Source organism: Lepidochelys olivacea (genome assembly GCF_965140295.1).
Source record: "Lepidochelys olivacea isolate rLepOli2 genome assembly, chromosome: 9".
Taxonomy (NCBI): domain Eukaryota; kingdom Metazoa; phylum Chordata; order Testudines; family Cheloniidae; genus Lepidochelys; species Lepidochelys olivacea.
This window is the reverse complement of record NC_140419.1, coordinates 85,549,055-85,567,297: the sequence shown is the minus strand read 5'-3', so window position 1 is coordinate 85,567,297 and position 18,243 is coordinate 85,549,055. Positions and strand designations below refer to the sequence as shown.

The window sequence follows — 18,243 nt, the reverse complement described above, 5'->3', positions numbered from 1 at the left end:
GCACACTGCATAAAGCCAAACAAGAATAGGGGCCTCAAGCCCTAAGTATTCCTATGGCTGTTTAGTGACTACCTTGCCTAGTAAATGGATGAAGTTTTTGCTTTACATTTACAAGGATATACATTCAAATTTTATATTATTTCTTCTTAAGCTTTCTGTTGACTCTTCCTCCATATAGGCCTCAGCAAAATAACAAATTAATTCTCTCCAGAAAAAGCACACAGCCAGATAAAGGTGTGATAGCTTTTGAAACAGTCATGCTACCAAAAGGTTAGCCACTTACAGTAAATGATCAAAACAAACAAAAATCTCATCTTCTAATGACCATAAAACCACACGTATAGGAACTATGAATTGTTAGAAGTAGGACTAAGAAAGCCACTATTATGTCTTTAGCTTGTTCATTTAAACAGTTAATTCTTCTCTATTGTGACTATTCTCATAGCTATTAGACCACATTATTCCTTGGTGTAACTCCACAGAAAATAAGGAGTTACAGTACAGATTAATTTGATCCAGTATGTCTTAACTACAGTGACACTATAAACCATTTAACACTTGTACTGCAAACATGTTGATCTAAGGCATAGAGAATCAGCAAGAACACCTCTGCATACAGTAAGGGAGGATAGAAACTGGACCATCTGGCCTAACCATGCCCTGGCATAACCTAGAGCAACTCCAATAACATCAATGGTGTTGAGTTAGGTTATTCCAGAACTGAATTTTCCCCTTAACCTTTACATCAACAAGACATTTGTATTCATTACTTGGTTACTGCTGTACACCCTGGATGGTCTGCAGAATAATGTGTTAAATGCTGAAGAATAAAAAGGACATCTGATCAGTCCATATACAGATTTATCAAAAATGAGTCTCAGGGGATTAGTAATGACACACTGAGCCTCTATCTTATAAGTAACTGCTTTGAGTCTGAGTCAATCATGTTTGAACGTTCAATGGTTGCTGAAGAACCATGGTTACTGTGGGATGTGCTGGTAGTCTCAATATGGTTCCTAGTGAACAGTGGTCCAGATCAAGACTGGCACTTTCCCCAGCAGTCTCAGCAAAAAGACGAATGACTGAAGGGACTTGGAAAAATCAGTTACCATCTCACCTATGGAAATGTGCTCCAGCTGTGTTCTCCAAGGATCACAGGGTGACATGGGGGAAATGCGCTACTAAGGCCAGACGAGGGCCCAACCTCCTGGAGCAATGGGATGAGATCAGAACCTGTGCTTTTGTACATTTCCAACCCCTTGCTTGAAAAGCAAAGCTTGAGAATGTGAGCCAAGCCTACCTGCTGCAATGGTATCTACAGACAGTCTGAAATAATAGCTCTGAAAGGGGCAAACTGATTCTTGCATTTTGATAGAGTGTAAATGCTGAAGCCCACTGCCCTGGGATCCCCAGCAGCCTCACCTCAATGGAGTCCTTGGTGTGTGGCTGAAGAAGACTGCAGCAGGTCCAGCCTAACCACCCACTAATGCTGACACACCCAGGCTCCTGACGTAAGTACTGAAGGGTCCAACCCTGATGTCATTCTCACCTCACCAGTAGAAAGAAGGGACACCTGCTCCTCCCAAGGGGATGGAGAGCCCTGCACCACTGCCTTCCTAGGTAGGGAGTGAGAGCCCCTATCACTGCCATTCCAGGTGGAGGCATGGGGCAGAGTTGGAATAGGCCCCAGGACATGGTGTACTTAGGGCCCCAGATTGCCTTTATCCAGCTTTGTGCACCACCCCGGTCTTTCCTGTACTTTCTTAGTGAAGGGAACAGCTTCTGTTTCCAGCATGATCAACACAGCACCTTTCATGACCATTATAGTCACTCAATATTATAAACTATCTTAGCTCCTTTGCAAAAATATGTCACAGTACTATAGGTACTTACTAAATTAGTAAGAGTATTGGTGAAATAAGGCTATCAAACAAATATAAATGTTCCTATGCAATTTGACATATTGTCCACTTTCTTAAACTTCTCAGTACTTTAAGGAGGACTTGTGTAGCTCTTAGCCAATCATCCTGGCAGCCACAGAAACTAATAAGGATGCCTGCCTTAAGACATGATCTGTGCCATGCCCAATGAATTGTCTAAGAGGGAGATGATAAAATGAGAGGCACAGCCAAATTTTCAATTAAAATACAGGAGAGCAACACACATCCATTTCTGTAGAGGCAATACATTATGACTCTTCACTCAACAAGACATATTTAACCAAAATATCTTTCTATAGTTCACTCAGCGGGCAGAAGACTCATGTCTGACAGTGGACAGGCAGGATATATAGATTTCATTAGAGATCTAGACATGTTGCTTTATTAGTTGCACAATACCTTAACAGCTCAAATTGACAAATTAGGGTAGTGGAGTCATTTCTTATTAAATAATTTTCTTGTACTTATACTCACAACATCCAGACACCTTAATTTCCTGACCCAATATTATTCATAATATAAACAAAAAAGCACTTACACACAAAGAAGCCCTTGAACAGATCTTTTTCTTGTGATCTAAGCTATGAACAGTAGAAACTGATCAGAATCAGCAAGGTGATTAAAAACAGTGACAAACAACTAATACAGAAAGGACAGCGCTGAGATACCCCAAGGGTCAGGGGGTAGTTCATATTCCCTGGCACATAGTGTGTCAGGCCACAGCTGAGATTTTCAAAGCCAGCAAAAGGATTTCAGAACACAGCTCCCACTGAAGTTAATGGGAGTCGTGTGGCTAAATCCATGACTTGACGTTGAAAAGTCTCAGTCCAAATCTGTTAAAATGCAGGTACATTACTTTACACAAGCCTATGCTGAAAACTCACATTGCTAAGTGATTAAGACTGTGACACCATTTCTTAGCTACATTTCTTTACCTTGTGAATAAAGCATGTGATATCATTTCATTAGTACCTGTTGAAAAAATGGTTAAAAGCGACAGGACCAATGCTCAGCAAAACTAAACTGGCCATCTTCTATCGTCAGTAACTCCTGTGAATCCTGCACCGCACTTCAATTATGTTACACAAATGTAACAGTGCACAGCATTTGCTCTAGGAATTCTGAGAGTATCATCCCCTGAAAAATTAAACTTATGTCTGAACTATTCTACCTACTATTGCTACACATAATACTGAAGATTACAATAACTGAGGGATGAGAGAAAGGTATTCTATTTTTCCAGTTTATTTACTTTGTGCATTTGACATCCCTTGTCTCTAGTCAGATCCTTGCACCCATATGGAGCCCCAGTGACTTCAATGGAGCTCTGTAAGGATGCAAGAGTCTGTCTGTGCAGATCATCTTGCAGTAGCAGGGCCTTGGTCTGTTTCCTCTGTTGTCTGCATGTGTTGCTCTCAGAGGAGAGGAGGGGACTCTATTTTTTTTAAAAGGAACATGTGACTGTAAAATGACACAAAATGACAGGAGGACTCAGGCAGATACAGTTTCTGAAGTTACTTTTAACTCATTTTAAAAAAAACTGGCTAGATTTCAAGCTGACAACATCCCCTTGAGCTATGCCTCAAAGCTTACAGCAAACCAAATATAACTGAAGTTATACAGTATGAGAAGTTAGAGACCACAGTCACAGTTATCTCTAACAACATGCCTCTCAGTTACCAGGCATCACAATTAATAGATATTCATGCTTTTTGTGCTGGTTAGAGCTTTATACAACACCAGAGATAGATAATTTTAGGGATAAACAATTGATCCAAGTTTTAATACTGCAAGGTATAAAATCATAAGGTTCTGTACTACAGACAACCAGAAGTATCCCAACACTCTGTAAGGGCCCAATCCAATTATGCTCCCATCAATACAAACTCCCAGTGACTTGACTGGCGCAGGATTGGGCCATATGTGAACAGAGAATCTATCATTTCAACATGAGTTCTAGAAAAATTAAATAATTCGTGAACACTAGAGGCCTAATCCTGCACTGTGCCTAGTCATTTACAGTTGCGAAAATTGGCTGTAAAATGCTACCACCAGTGGGAGTGGAAAAGTCTGATTTGGTAGCATTTTAAACCCCCTGTTTTACAAGTATAAATGACTATGCAATATAGTTGAGAAATAGGCCTTTGAGCCAAATAAATGACTTAACTGAACTTAGTGGAGGAAACAGTTTCCACTTAGGAAAAGTAGAATGACCCTGTAATCCTACATCAACCAAGGCCAAAAAGACATGTTCAGCAAGACTCCTTAAGACTCATTGTTTAACAATTTGGTATGATACGCTAGAATGGTACTGTGGAAAAAAAAAAACAGGGAAAATGAACTATTTATTTTAAATTAATCTGATTCTGAAAATCTAGCATACAAAGTGTGCTATTCTCTGCTAGCTAAATTTTGCGTGTACACTATATATCTATGGGAATAACCTTATATAAAGATATTATGCTCCAGTAGTCTGAAATTTTAATACCATTTTAATACTCTCCAATAAGTTCAGTCCTTTTAAGTTTCATAACACAGAATTGCCTATATTTTTGTACATTTAACGTCACTTTGTGTATAGTTAGTTAGGACCAAATCCTGGAGCAGTCCTATTAACTACTCACATGTATAAATGGTTGCAGGACCTAGTTATTATTCAGTTTCATACTTATTTTTGAGTGGTTTTCACATACAACAACAAGGAGAGAATTTTTGTTTAAAGAAAATAAGAAAATACTGTTGTCAACCCATAACAAATGGTATGGGGATTCAGCGGCAAGGCCTATTTTTTAAAAATAGCATTTTTAAATTAACTAGGTTTCAGATTTATATACAGCAAACAACCTAATATGCATGAAGCAGAATTGGACAGAAGGACTCAAATTCTGTTCTGATATGTCATTGTAAATCCAGAATAACTCCATTGACACTGACTGAATACTTCAGATATGCACTGGTGTAAATGAGTGCAAAATTTACTCCACTATGTTCTGGGTTATTTTGGAGGTGGTGTTCTAAGGCACGTGCAACATAAGTGTGGTCTCACACATATTCCACTGTACACAGCATTCAAAAAAAAAGTCTGTATTAAACTGTAAGAGGAAAGATAAATACATAGGGGCTGATTCTGCACTGCCTTGCACCGAGTGTAATCATTTACACCTGTTCAAAGGGAATGTAAAATGCTACCAAATCAGAATGGTAGCATTTTGCATTCACTTGGCACAAGTAAAACTGATTACAGAAGGTACAAGGCAATACAGTATTACACCCTATGTATTTACAAACAGTGTAAAACTTGTATGTATTTGAAAGAAACAGTTTAGGGAGTATTTGAAAACATTTTTAAAGACTTTAAAAATAAAAAGCTTCTAATCCTTTAAAGATACAACTGTATCTAAATATTAGTGAAGCAGACGATTTTTTTAATTTTACATTGTTGACAGACTGTATCCAGTCAAATCACAAATTCTTAGTTTAAGCTGCTTTTGTTAAAGAACTGTGCTAAAATGTGAACTAAATAAAAATATTTTTAAAGTACATGTGTTCCAAATGTTTTCACAGATTCATGGCAGTATGTGTACTGTAAGTTAAACACTACAAAGAATTGATTCATAACCTTAATTTATATCACAATATGACAAAGGATTATTTTGAACTACAGTTGGTACATCAATTGGGCTCTAAATTTAAACTCACAGAGTTTACACTTTATGGATTTTTTTAAAGGGATCTTTAATTTAGAGCAGCTGAGTGGATTAAAGAGTTCATTATCTTAACTATATTATTAATAAATGTTTCAACCAAAGTAATGGTCAAATGTATGAGCACATAAAACCAGCATCCTTGATTATTAGGGGTTATCCTTCTTTACACTAACTTCTTACAAAGTTAAACAGGGGCACAAAAAGAATAGTCTGTGATCAATCAAGCAGACATTTATTCACAGTTGTTAATCTTGATGTAAAATTGGAGGGCCTGATCCACTGTGTGACTGCTTATGTGAGCAAGAATGTAATGGATTAGCCTTCAACTTGTAACATTAGCATCTGAGGAGAAAGAGTACAGAAAAAAGGCAGAGGCAGCCAGTTTATCCTTGGACAACTATTAAGCCTTGTTGTAATAAAAAGGTCTTACACTCTGTACAAATTGTCTTTTGATGCATAGTAGCTTTGTAAAGAATAATCAAAGAAGACCAGAAGGAAAGCAAAAGAAAACATCAGACTGACTCTTAAGGAAATAATAAAGTGGCATTTTCCAGTTGAGGAACTACAAAAGGTGACAGGACTGATTAGGCAACTTTCACATTTAGCAATGCACAGGTATGCAAGAATAGAACAGGGAAGCAGAGATTGTCAGAACTAAAGCAGGTGTTATCTGTTAGGTTATCTATGTAAATTATGCACATAAATTGCATACTTTTGCAGCCGATACATACTTTAACTTTTTTCAAATTAACACACATACAGATACGCACTCAATCCAATCCCAAATAATTGGTATATTCACAAACTGTACATGCCACAAGTTGTCATACCACAGCTGCAAAACAACATTCATGGAATCAATCGATGCTGTGACTTTTAAAACCCACACACACAGGTATGCTCTAAATTCAGCCCCAAGCTCAGGCATACGCAGCCTCACCTTCAGCATTATAAGGGGCACTAACAATAACACCAGGATTGCACTGGATCTGAAACTTACCCCAGTCACCAGTTCCACAGCTAGGCAGAAAGCAACCAGAACAACAAGCCTGCAGTGGGAGGCAAAGGAAACAACACGTTATCCCCTCGGGGCACCCAAAACAGAGAGGGAGCAGAAGCAAAACCAAACAGACCATCCCCAGACCCCACAGGAGAAGGGCTTGGGACTCACCCTGTGTGCATGCTGCTCCCCTGCCAGTACTTCACACGGCTCCGTTGCTCCGGTTCATTGAAAGCTTCGCTGCCCGGTGGTTAAACTACGGTCTGCAGGGAAGAGGAGGGGGGCAAAGAGCGGGCAAGGGGAGAAGAGGCCACAAAAGAGGGAAACAGAGACAGATTATATAGATCCATCTGCATTCAGGGGCAGCGCGCGCGCAGGCACGAGGCGGGTGAGAAGCAAGATCATGGTGGAGATAAAAGCGAACTCACCAAAGTTGCTGCCCTCGGAGTGCTCCGCAGCAGGCAGGGGAGAAGAGGAATGGAGGAAGGGGGAGGACCCAGGGCTGTCAATCACAGGAAAACAGACATCCACCCCCCCCCCCACACACACCTAATTGTCCAGTTCTTCCCATGTACTTATCCCAGATCTGTCCCTACCACGACCAGTGCTGAAGGCGACAGATTCTTCTAACACCAGTGATTTAATGTGACTCTAAAGATGCCCTGAGATAGAAGAGCTTTGTAGGTCTGCCACATCGTCCCCCCCGTAGTGATCGCTCCTAGCAATACAGCTGGGTGTGTAGCAGACAATTGATCTATATTAGATCAGCCGCAAAGGCAGCAAAAGGGCATCCTGGTGGGTTAAAACTACAACTAAACACACCTCATTATCCTTTGTCATTTGTGCGGTAAAACTTCTGGTTTTAGGACATCAACTTGTTACTGATGGGCACTTAAAAGGGGAGTTACCTGGTGTTTTCTGCCTCCCAATCCCTGCTACCTAGCATGCTAACAGCTGCAGACAGAGAGTGACGCCGGTTTAATGCTAGCCCGTCTGAGGTAAAACAAGGCGTAACGTGCACCTGGAGTGTCGGAGCATTTCTCTTCTCCTGTCCTCCCGGCCCCAGCGCTCCTCTCCCCGGGATGGGTCTGCATGTTGCAAACAGGCGCCTCTCAATATTAAAACCCACACTTTTCCTGGGGACTCTTCCGCCGCAATAAATAGTCCCCGGCCAAAACAGTGCACTCTCAGTCCGGGGGTGGGGGGCAGGTTGTTTTGTTTTTTTAGACCGGGGAGGAGGGCAACACAGCTGTACACATCTCCGCGGAACAGCTGTCTGCCGGGCCGCGCGGGAAATGAATGCTCTGGGCAATGCCCCCCCCCCACCCCATCCCCTCCCGTGCAGGAGAGCTCTGCCCCCAGCCAGGTTGCCCCATTAGCCAGACGAGGTTGGAGTGCGGCGGAGGGATACCGCGTGCATGCCTTTTTTGGGGGCAAAGTAGCGCCGGGAGAAGTGGAGTCGGGGGAAGTTTGCCCAGCGGAGTAGAGTGAAAAGGGCCGGCGCGAGCGCGGCTTGCGGGAGGGAAGGGGGAGGGGGGACTCGCTCCGCAGCCTCAGCCCCGCCTGGCCGCCGGCCGGGCTATGTCAGCGCTGCAGGGCCAGCCCGGGAGCGCGCGGGGCTGCTGAGCCCGCCAGGAGAATGGAGCGGCGGGGCTGCCGCCGCCTGGCCGCCGCCTGCCTGGTGCTGCTGGGGCTCTGGGGGCTGAGCGCAGAGGCTGCGGTAAGTGCTGCCCCCCCCCACCCCTCCCGGGGCGCCGGGCCGCGGGGTTTCCCTCCGCCCCGCTGGCTGCGCGGCGCCTCGCCCTTAGAACCCGGGTAACCCAGAGCCGCCGGGACGGGCGCTTTGGGGAGCGCTCGGGGGTTTAACAACAGGGCGCTGCGCCGGGGAGCCCCTGGCCACGCAGCGCTGGGAGCCGCGGGACCCCCCCGCGCACCCTCCGGGCAAGTGCGTCTGGGCTGCAGCCCCCGGGTGAGCCGGGCGCCCCCGGCCACGGTGACGGGCTGCTTCGCGATCCAGAGGCAGGAGCTTCCTCCCCCCCGCGCCCGCCGAAAGGCAGCGGTGATGGGGCAGGACAGAGAGAGAACCTGGGGGGGAGAGATGTCCCTGCCCTCGTGTGTCTCCAGGTGGCTCCGTCAGGGGCTCGGCCACGGGGCCAGCTGCGCGGCAAAGGCAGCAGATGTGTTTTTTCTCTCTCCGCATCAGGTTCACTGCTCCCCTCGCTCTTTTGCGAGTGGGTGAGTGGCACGGGCAGCCCGGGAGAGGAGCTGGAAGTGGCCGGGAGAGAAAGGAGGGCAGCCACGGAGGTCTGGCTGCGGCTGTGCGTTAGCCTCCCTGTTACCCTAGCACAAAGGTGGAAGGAGTTTAGCTCCCCAGAAAACTCGGGGAGAGCTCTGTGATCTCTCCCCACCCATTGCCCTCACCTGCCTCCCGAACTCCTACCCGGACCTGGTGGGGACTTTCAGGAGACTCCAGGGCATGATTTTGCTGGGGAGCAACTCCTCAGGTTGTAACTAGTTTTCCTGGGCATACTTCAGTTCTGCATATACTGTATATGCAGAACTGAAGTGTGTGCGTGTATATGTATGTATATATGTGTGTGTGTGTGATATATATGCAACTCTCCCAAGGAGATGCTCCAGAGCAAAACCATGCCCTGGAGCCTATATATAAATTAGGCTGGGATAGTTGCATGGATGGTAAAGGTGTGCTGCGATCTGGAGCATGTACAGTAGGTGGCTTTGGGAAATACTATATCCCCTTTTGGGAAGGGGAAGGTACTATACATCTGCCCTGGAATGGTTAGGCCTTAAGAATGGGAGAAAAGACACCAGGTTAGTGTAGTTATTTCACCTAAAATAAATAATAGCCTCCTTCAAGAATAAACTCAGCAAAAGTAGTGTAGCTGCATACAGACACACATGTAGCCAAATAAGTCTCATTTCTTTGCACCATCATAAATTGTATGATCACAAACTTTTCTCTAAGGTTAAATGCTTAAGCAGTATCATAATTTCTTTCAGTTATAGAGGTGATATGGGGGAAATAGTGTATGCTTTCTGCTGAAGGAGAAGTGCATCCAATTCTATTGCTTAGCTAAACTATCATCTGCTGGCTGAAATCTGAACTCATTTGAACATGAGAAATGCTCAGAACATGATTCTCTCTCTCTTCCCCCCCCCCCCTTTTTCTTAAAAAATCAGTCATCAGAATGGCATAGTTTTAAGAAACTTTTAGACATAGCATTGGCTTTCAAAAAAAGTAAAAACTTAATGTTCCTCCCATCTTCCCCCAGGGCTATGTGTCCTAATGAGATGATGATGATGATTAGAGGAGGATCATCATAAAGGGTATGATTTATTATGCGATTTCAATAGCAACCTTTCTGATAAATACCAATGCTCCTGCTTGCTTAAAAATTCCCAGAACACTAACAGATTTAGTGCCGTGGACTGAAATGGGCTCATGCCTTGACCAAATTTGTATCGGAACCTGTTAGTCTAACCACCTTAATGCATTTTTTTTATAAAAATAGCATTTTCTCTGGTCCAGTGTCAGATTATTGAAATAACTGTGTGTATAGCAATGTACACTGAGAGCAGGGTGAATATATTGGAGTTAGGATGATGCTTCAATTCAGCTATGATAAGGCAGTCCAAATGGCTTGTCCAAAAACGTGCACCAGAGCCTCATACAACAGAGGAGGGAAGAACTGTACTCACTTATTTTGATTATTCATGGACCTCACTGCCAAACTTTCATATCCAGCGCACTTTTGAGTAAGTAATATGGACACAAAATGGATTTGTGATTCATATGCTGTGTTGTCTTTACAATGAATAGTGTAAGTCTTATTAGTGTAGCTGCTCTCCAGTATGTTTAACCTATTTTGAAAAAGTGGCATTCAGATACAACTGACTTTAGAGTGGCGAAGCCTGTGTCCTATATAGAGTTCTTGGGGACTTTAAAATAAGGGGAGAAGCTCAGAAGGATAAAATGGGAAACTGAGAGGGAATGTTCTTCTGCTGATCTCAGATATACTAAAGTATAGCATATGGCAGCTGTCAAAAGTACCCTGTTTGTTTTCTTTATACACGTGTTTACAGAGGCTGAACATTAATACAGAGTGAGGCATATAACTGTTGGAGAACAATGGAAAATTAGTAGGTAGACTGACAGCAGTCATTTGTTAAAGTAGTAGTGAAGTATAGTGCAATCACTCACTGCACATAAAGGATGCTTACTCTAGAATGAAAATGATGCACTCATAAGGGTATGTTGTTATGTTCACCACAGGTGGGTGGAAACATACCTACTCCAAAACAGAGTTCCTTCAAGTAGAGTAGTTTGAAGGAGCTATGTTCTTGAATAAATGCTCTGTTAAATGTTTGGTATTGATGTGTATATGGCTCCTGTTAAAAGGTGGCATTTCAGATGCATCACAGCAAATGTAGAATAGGAAAAACATGCCTAATGAAGAGCTCTGTGTAAGCGCAAAAGATTGTCTCTCTCACCAACAGAAGTTGGTCCAATAAAAATATTACCTTACCCACCTTGTCACTTCTAATGTGTGACTGTTACAAAACTGGTATAGCTGTTAATAAAAAAAAAAAAGAAACAAAAAAAACCACAGTTGAAAGCAATAAAAGTTGCCCTAGTTTTCAACTGGTGGAAAATCAGTGAAATTCCATTTACACTAACGGACTTATGCTGGCTTACATTAGGCGAGAATCTGGGTCTTAATTACCAAAAATTCACTAAAAACATACAGAATACACAGATTGGGCCAACCGCAAAGTGGCTAGTGAACTACTTTTCTAAAAGTAATTTAGAACTGACTTTTTTTTTCTAAAGCTACAAATGTGTTCTAATAAGTTGGGTTTTGAGGTATTAAGTGAAATTAATACTGTGAATTAAAAGGAGAAGGTGGAAAAACATTTTAAAGGCCTTTATGGTGTAAAAGATGTAGGGAAAAGAAGAAAATAGTACTGTGCTATGTAAAATTTGACCTCTAATGCAATTGACAAAGGCCATCAAACTTTCTCTCTCAAATTTCTTTGGCGATTGTAGGGTTGGCAGGTTGAATAAAGAAATCTCATTTCTACAAACTTATTGCTTTGTTTCAAATGAAATGTTTTGTGGTGGGCTTGAGCTGAGCATTTTTGTGACCTGGAATGAAGTGGGCACTTATAAAATTGCGTACAACTTTCTAAAAAGAAAAGGAGTACTTGTGGCACCTTAGAGACTAACCAATTTATTTGAGCATAAGCTTTCGTGAGCTACAGCTCACTTCATCGGTAGCTCACGAAAGCTTATGCTCAAATAAATTGGTTAGTCTCTAAGGTGCCACAAGTATTCCTTTTTCTTTTTGCGAATACAGACTAACATGGCTGCTACTCTGAAACCATACAACTTTGTGCTATTGCTGACTAATGCACACATTATTCAATTAATTTTGTATGTGTAATATATAGTGAACAATATCTGATCTGGCACGAGCAGGCATTGGTAAAAGCTTGAATTCTAAATACAGATGCGAGTAGTAGCAATTGACTTAGGTGCAGACCGGAAGCTGGACTCCATAGTGTGTGGGGTGTTTTTTTTTTTTTTGTCAAGTCCTATTCTTCCCATTGGATATGATGATGATTTCTTCAGGTGAACATTGGAAAGCCTGACCTAAAACAAGGATGTAAATGTGGAAAGGCATGTTAGCTAGCAAGAATTTAACTGGCCTTGCATGGGTCTCAACAGAGAGTAACATGCTGCTTATAAAAGGTCACTCTCTAGGTTTGGGGCTTTCATTCAAAAGGGTGTAATTGAAAGTCAACAATAGCTGTATCAGAAAATACTCTTTATACAGATTTTATAACATGTAGAAATCCATAACACTTAACCTCCTGGTTTCTTCACTTTTTAGAGGGACAGGGGATTCTTATAACTATATTTCAGTCTCTGGAGCAGGAACACACTCCCCCGGGGCTACTTTTCAGCCTTTTTGTTATCTCCCCTTTATACATGCATGTAGCTCCATCTGACTGTAAGTTACACATACACAAGGAAGAAATGGATACCAAAACTGGTGCTTAGAATTCAGCAGCAAGTGTTCTGAATTCTATAAATACATATTGATTACTCACCCGAAACACTCCCCATTTTGTAACAGGAAGACTCAAATCATAATTCTGTTTAGCTGAAAACCAATTTTACAGACTGTCAGGTTTGTGAACTGTCATGTATTTTGTTTCTGCCCTCTCACAGATCTTAGCTATTTGAAGATATTAATAGTAAAAGTTATATTTCAGTATGTGCCAGAACTCAATTTTAAAAGGAAAAGGCTGGACTCAAGGAACTCTTGGATGCATATAAAGTTGTCTGCAAACTGCATTTCATTTTGTATTATATGGATTTCTACAGCAGGATCTTTTTTGCAGGTAGACATACTGACTATGGACTGTTTATTTACTCATATTTGTTTAATCCACTTCTGAGATTGTCTGAGTAGACCTAAAATCCAGTGAAAGCTGCTTAATCTTAATGTCTTTGGTGATGAGCACTTTATTCCTCTGGGTAAGACTGATCTGTCTAATACCAATGCACCATACACTTTGGAGTCAGATCCATCTTCTTAAGTAGGGAATTGAAAGTTTTTTGTTTCTTAATATCATACATAGCTTTACATATTATCCATCTTTAAAATTCCAAAGGGAAAAAATATCTGCATTAGGAATTTGATAACAAATAGCAAATCTTGTGTCTTCAAGCTATGGAAACTTGTATTTTAAAAAAAAAACATGTTGGTACAAAGAACTTACTGAAATACAATCACATGTTGCTGTTGGTATTACAAGAACATGCAGAAATCTGTCCACATGGTATCCTGTTACAGGACTTATGGTATTAATAGAAATGTATCTAGATTTATTAGGATATTCTTAACTGGAGCAAAATGCAGTAGACTTGTTATTTTACAAATACGATAAAGACAATTGAGCAGAGGGCAAAAGAACATAATATGCTTCATGGGACTATGAAAAAGATTTTTATAGTCTAATCCTTTGAACTGGGTGAACTCTCCACTAGATTGCTTTTATATATCTTGCTACATCAGTGTTCCCAAACTTGGTTCACGGCTTGTTCAGGGTAAGCCCCTGGCAGGCCGCAAGAAGCTTTATTTACCTGAGCATCCACAGGTACGTCAGCTCGCAGCTCCCAGTGGCTGCGGTTCACCATTCCCGGCCAATGGGAGCTGCGGGAAGCGGTGGCCCAGCCCATGCCACTTCCCGCAGCTCCCATTGGCCAGGAACCTGAACAAGCTGCAAACCAAGTTTGGGAACCCCTGGTGTTGTTCTTAGGATGCCCTCTTAAACCAGTAGTAATATGTAACAGTTTCATTTTGGAGTAATTTGTATAGCATGAACCCTTCTGAGATGCTGCAAGCTTCAGAGCAATGTTAAAAATTAAGAATACAGCTTTTAGACACTCTACATGCATACTGAACATTCAGCTATTCCATGATTGGTCATTGGAATTTTGTATTTGCAAGATAAATAGTAAATTCAGATTCTTCCTGAAAAAAGTTCTGGTTTTAAATTATGTCCACTCTGCTTTGTATGTACACCTGTCTCTTATGTCTTGGCCCGATTGTTTAAAGCTGTGTTTAATATTTGTACCAATACTCAAGTTCTGGTCACAGAATTGTGTTCAAAAGATGTGGTGTTGGATGTTTAGCTTCCAGATTGCTTGGTCAGATCAAGTGGTTAGATGTCCTGGATGCTGGCACTGAGCCACAGTTTTTATTGTGCATGCAGAGCCACAGGCAAAAGCAGAGAATTTTTTTAATTATTTTTGAGTCATAAGGAATGAATTTTTGTATACCACTTTCCTTCTCCCAACAACCCCCTCGTTCCAAGAAGAGGCATGTTGAAAAACCAGACTGGAAATAAAACTGACTATTGGCAACTTCAGAGTACATATAGTGCTCATTACATTCATATGTTTTTATTTTCTGATACAGAACCAATGCTTGGGGGAAGGTTTACTGATGATTCTGACAGCATTTACAATCTGTCAACAATCTAGCCCTTCCAGGTATATGAGATACCAGAACTTAACTGTGTCCTTTTTGATTAATATAGTACTTTAATTCTGAGATGACTAGCAGTTTATTCTATGACTTACTTGAGATTGAGATGGATGGATTACTTGTATCTCTTGGGATTCAAATTCCCAGTTTTCTGGCTGTTGTGTAAAAACATTGGCTTCTAGCTTTGGTTCTTAAGATAGTGGCTGCTATGATTATGCTGCATCTAGAAAGAATGCTTTCTGCTATTCCTGGTGTTCTAATAGTACAAAGCATTTGTTGACAGTTCACAAGATACTGGACTTCACGATGATCACTGGTACAGCAAATGGTCTTTATTTTGGTACTGGTTCTGTAGTTTGGCATTGACTGAAGACAGCAAGTTCTGGACCTGTGTGGCTTCCCTCCTACCAGTCCCCCAAGCCTCACTCCCTCCAAAAAAAAAAAACTTGTGAAGTCGGTGCTACTTAATGAAGTTTCATTGTGATTTACTAATACACTATACTTTTAAAAGGAAATGTGGTGTTTTGGTTAGCTAATGAAAACATTTCAAATTCTGTAGTATGGGGAGAGAACCTGCATATAACATGGAATTAATCAATAGAATAAAGATAAAAGCTGAGCTGAAAGTGTATCAAATCTGTAGCAAAATTAAATCTAATTATTTTAAAAATCCGTAATTAGGGATCCAGGCTTCTAAGTCTTACACAAGCAGCCATAAGATAAGGTATACAAAGTGTAAAGTCTGCAGGCCATAGCTACTTCTAATTATATAATTGCAATGTTATTCATTGGTCAAGTTGAAACTTAATTTCCCTTTCTGTCCCGGCTGGATATGGTTCTTAGAAAGCAACGGAACAATATACAAACAAATATTCCTCCTTTCCTAAGAAGAATTTAGATTAGTCTCTGTTTAAAAAACTAAAGTGGAATTTATTATAAAACTTTTTGTCAGGCCTCAACAACCTACCTTCTTAAATGTAACATAAATATTTATATAGACTCCTGTACCAAAATGCTGCTGCTCAGATAACTTACAACTTGTGGTTGGTAACAGTGGCATAACACTGAGCTATAACTGAAAATAGCGTTACTATTGACTTTTATTGACAAGTGTCGAGATAACTGCACTTTTTTCTTTTAAATTGCAATTGGTCATAGTTTTTTGTTTTTTTTTAAATGCTGATCTGCTCTGATCTAGCAGCTGAAAACTTGCATTTGTATTCTGTTTGTCTAAACAACAATATTTGCTTTTAGAGAAGGCACTGTAATCAATTTGCTGTAACAACATTAGGCAGGTGTTTTGCATCCCATTCTTTTTCACTCCAATCCCCTTTTTGTACCATATGCCCTGTTTTTTCTCCTCATTAGGCTGGCTTTTTGGTAGCAGAGCTCAATATTCTTGACACTAGGAAGACACCATTCTGATTTGGCTTCACCAAATGGTTGTGGTTGGATGTGATTCTTCCCCCCCCCCCCCCAAAGTGTGAGGAATGAAAATAGTTTAGTCTCCTCCTTGTTCTTTCTTGATCTGACAGGCTTTCATCTGTGCAGAATCAAAATGGCTGAGTTGAATTTCACACTCCTCTTTTCCTGTATTCTGAAGGGGATCTAGGTGCACGGCGCTAAAATTAATCCTAAAATTGAAATCTTTCTGCAAGATGAAGGTTCTCTTCCTATTTGTGGTACAAGATTATACCTGTAAAAGACCTTACTGTAGTTTGACTTAACCCAGGCCTACACTAGAAGAGTTTTGCTGACAAAACACTAACAACCCCTGCCACTTCTGCCATCCCCCCCGTTTGTATTCATTTGTAGGTATAGCTTATACTAGTTTCTCCAAATAAAATAAGCTATGCTGGCAAAAGACTCCCCCCACTTAGTTCTAATATAACTTCATCTATGCTAGGATTTTTGATGACATAAACATGTCAAAGAACCATACACTTAACCAAAATATTATAGGCAAGTTTCTAATACAGATCAGGCCTTCGTCTTTATCACTACGAATCTTATATTAAAAAATCTGCTGTTTTGAGAACTTTTGCAATGCCTTCTTGGGTTTAAAAATAAGTCTAAATCCCATAAACTACTTCAAAAATTTCAACTTTGAACCTTCAGTTTGCCTCCTTTTTTGTGTGCCTTCATTTATATTGTGGGACATAAAATAGGGACACTTGAGAGACAGTTGAGAACACTGTGAGTTCTCAGTTGTATAAAAATTCTTAGTTTAATTTACTTCCTATCTCCAAGTACCACTCCACTTTTTCTCCTCCCTCTTTCACCCACTCCAGTCATACACACAATACCCCTAGTTTTGTCCTTTACCCTTTCTACTATACTTCCAAGATGCAGGAGTGGAGATGAGACTGCCATTCTGATATCAAACATTTATACTGCAGTAGCTCTTAGAGGCCAACCAGGTGCTAGACACTGTACAAACCTATTCAATGGTTAGCTGTATCCCAAAGAGCTTATCGTGTCACTTGAGATGCTTGGATGGGAGGTGCTGTAGAAATGCAGAGTTTATTTTCTCTCTCTCTCTCTCTCTCTCTCTCTCTCTCTCCATCTTAGTCCAAGTGGTAATTAAGATGTTTGACTGTATTAACTGCTCATTGAGCAGGCACTGTGCTACATGGAAATATAAGAACTTTGAACAATGCACTGAGTTTGGAGTGGCAAAAGAGTGACTTCATTTGGCAGCCATGGTAGTGACTGACTAAACAATGTGATAGAAATCTTGGCAGTTGTTTATGCTAACATTGTGATGGAAATCTTTATCCCTGAGACTGGGATAACAAAAAAAAGCAAGTAGGACTCTGGAGTATCTTTTACGTCTGCTGACACCAATGGATCATTTATTCTGACAGGAATAATAAGTGCTGATTGCACAGGCACCTTCTTATACAAGAATCCTTCTGGAGTTTGTGAAACTCCAAGTGTCTTAAAGCCGCAGCAGCAGCATGCTGTGAATTAGTGTGGATTTGTAGGTGAGAATAAAGGCATTATCATTTGTGTCTCATTTTGCTTAATAGTCATGTCCTAATCATACTTGGTGATATAGCCTTAAAGTTAAAGGCCTCTGTTATTCCTTATAGTGACCTTGCTAATAAATACTAATTAGGTCCTTTAGGTAAATCCATATAATACTATGTGTACATCATGTGTATTGATCACATAATGTGTAACATCAATCCCTCCACTGCACAGTGGAAAACAAGCTGATGTCTGTATTGCTGCCCCACGCACCCTCCCTCAAAAAAACCCAAAACTACACACGACCATGCTGACAAGTTTTGGACAACCAAACAACCTATCATCAAATGTTGAGGAGGCATCTGTTGTCTGCGTTCCCATGACAGTTTGTCTTTTAAAGAAGCTGAGGTGTACTATTCCTTTTCCTCCTCATCCATTGGCTTGCTGCCAGCTCTTCAGTCTCTAAAGTGGCCTTTTAGTCTATCCTATTTATTCTGTTTGGCCGGGGGGTTGGTTGCGGGGGGGGAGAAATGATTCCTTCC

The 18,243-nt window shown here is 41.1% G+C and overlaps 2 protein-coding genes across 5 annotated transcripts in view; one reads left to right on the top strand and one right to left on the bottom strand.

Moving 5' to 3' along the window:
- COL4A6 (collagen type IV alpha 6 chain) overlaps positions 1-7,775 on the bottom strand; it is a 191,391-nt gene extending 183,616 nt beyond the window's left edge. Inside the window, exons 1-3 of one of the 4 annotated variants that reach the window (XM_084638926.1) lie at positions 7,669-7,775; positions 6,819-6,910; positions 6,648-6,696 (exon numbers count right to left, since the gene is read on the bottom strand). In XM_084638926.1, coding sequence (XP_084495052.1) covers positions 6,648-6,696; positions 6,819-6,829 — 60 coding nt within the window. In that variant the 5' untranslated portion in view covers positions 6,830-6,910; positions 7,669-7,775. Of the gene's footprint in view, positions 1-6,647; positions 6,697-6,818; positions 6,911-7,075; positions 7,206-7,555 lie in introns of those variants that run through there. The other 3 variants (XM_084638927.1, XM_084638925.1, XM_084638928.1) reach the window with 3 other exon arrangements.
- Positions 7,776-8,177: 402 nt separating this feature from the next.
- COL4A5 (collagen type IV alpha 5 chain) overlaps positions 8,178-18,243 on the top strand; it is a 139,605-nt gene continuing 129,539 nt past the window's right edge. The window contains exon 1 of the mRNA XM_084638759.1: positions 8,178-8,367. Within this exon, the coding sequence (XP_084494885.1) occupies positions 8,287-8,367 (81 nt within the window). The 5' untranslated portion in view covers positions 8,178-8,286. The remainder of the gene's footprint in view (positions 8,368-18,243) is intronic.